The 1,522-nt window shown below is 34.5% G+C and overlaps 1 protein-coding gene across 1 annotated transcript in view; it reads left to right on the top strand.

Annotated features, from left to right (window-relative positions):
* dym (dymeclin) overlaps nucleotides 1-1,522 on the top strand; it is a 92,429-nt gene that overhangs the window by 78,734 nt on the left and 12,173 nt on the right. Inside the window, exon 16 of the mRNA XM_016470263.1 lies at nucleotides 51-164. Within this exon, the coding sequence (XP_016325749.1) occupies nucleotides 51-164 (114 nt within the window). The remainder of the gene's footprint in view (nucleotides 1-50; nucleotides 165-1,522) is intronic.

Genomic DNA, 1,522 nt, shown 5'->3' on the forward strand with positions numbered 1-1,522 from the left:
TGTGTGTGTGTGTGTGTGTGTGTGTGTGTGTGTGTGTGTGTGTGTGGCAGGTGATTGGATTCTTCAGCCAGCGACTGGAACAGGCAGGAAGTGACCTGTCAGTTGAGAGAGTTCAAGAGGTCATCAAGAAAGGTGCGGCGGCCCTCCCTAAAGAGCGTCTGAAGGTAAGTGCACAGATATTTATGATGATGCATGTTTCGTACATTCACAACTTCACAGAAACACTCTAAGCAGACAAACGCCGTCTATCTGGCGTCATCGACCCGCTTTCCACCTCTTCACCCGTCTGACCTCTCCACTCTGATATTTGTTCCATTTTCAAAACAAAATATCTAGCTGCGTCTAAATATGGAACCGTGACATTTCACTTCCTCCTAGAGACAGGAAAACAAATTCTTTTAAGACACACTGGATTAATAATTCACCATCTGACTGAATCACACAACTGCCATCTGTGCACGCGTACATCAGGTGTTACCATGGTAAAAATGATTAATAATGGTTTTATAAATAAATAATCAGCTAAATAAAAAATTTCTATACAGCCTTGTGTTTTGCAATATTTTATTGAAATGAAAACACTTCACAGTAGTAGTAGATTAATTTAGCGAGTGAAAAAAGTGAATTTGCATTTTTTGTCTTGTAAAAAAATGTTTTATATATTTATAGAAAATCTACCATATATATATATATATATATATATATATATAAGGTTATATATATATATATGTATATATACACAACCTATTTGTAAATATATGTATATTTGTAAATTATATAAAAATTATATATAATTATATATTTAAAAAAATACTTTTTGACTAAGTGGTTTACTAAGATGGCGTTTTAGTGCCACGTAAATAAAAATAATAACAACATTACGACAATAAAGTCATAATATTTTGAGAATAAAGTCCAAATAACGAGAATAACGTCGAAATATTTTTAGAATAAAAGCAAAATTACGAGAATTAAGTTGTAGCAATAATGAGATCAAAGTTATCATATTTTGAGAGTATAGCCTATTTTGCGCATGCAAATGGCCCGGATTGGGAGCACCGGGAGAAATTCCAGTGACCTGGCAACTGATTTGAATATATGTGGGATTATTATCAGAAATCATGCCATGTGTCATATGCTCTCAGAGACAGTATGCTTGGAAATAATATTTCACGTCTTCGAATGCATTCATTATTTGTAATGTTCCGGCCACCCAATAAAATATATTATAAAATATATTGAGCTAGTTTATTCATGAAACCCACTGTCTGAGTCTACTGTTGATTTTGAGAATACATAGTATTGCATCTCTAATTTCTGCTAGGTTTTCTCTAATGGTTTATTGGCATGTGTGTGCATTTCTATTTGTATGTTTTCCTTTTGTGTGTGTGTGTGTGTGTGTTGCGTCCCCAGTACTTTGATTGAAAAATTCTCGTCTAGACATCTAGACTCACATACAGACACACACACACACACACACACACACACACACACACACACACACACACACACACACACTCAA

Source organism: Sinocyclocheilus anshuiensis, unplaced genomic scaffold (genome assembly GCF_001515605.1).
Source record: "Sinocyclocheilus anshuiensis isolate Anshui unplaced genomic scaffold, SAMN03320099.WGS_v1.1 scaffold708, whole genome shotgun sequence".
Classification (NCBI taxonomy): domain Eukaryota; kingdom Metazoa; phylum Chordata; class Actinopteri; order Cypriniformes; family Cyprinidae; genus Sinocyclocheilus; species Sinocyclocheilus anshuiensis.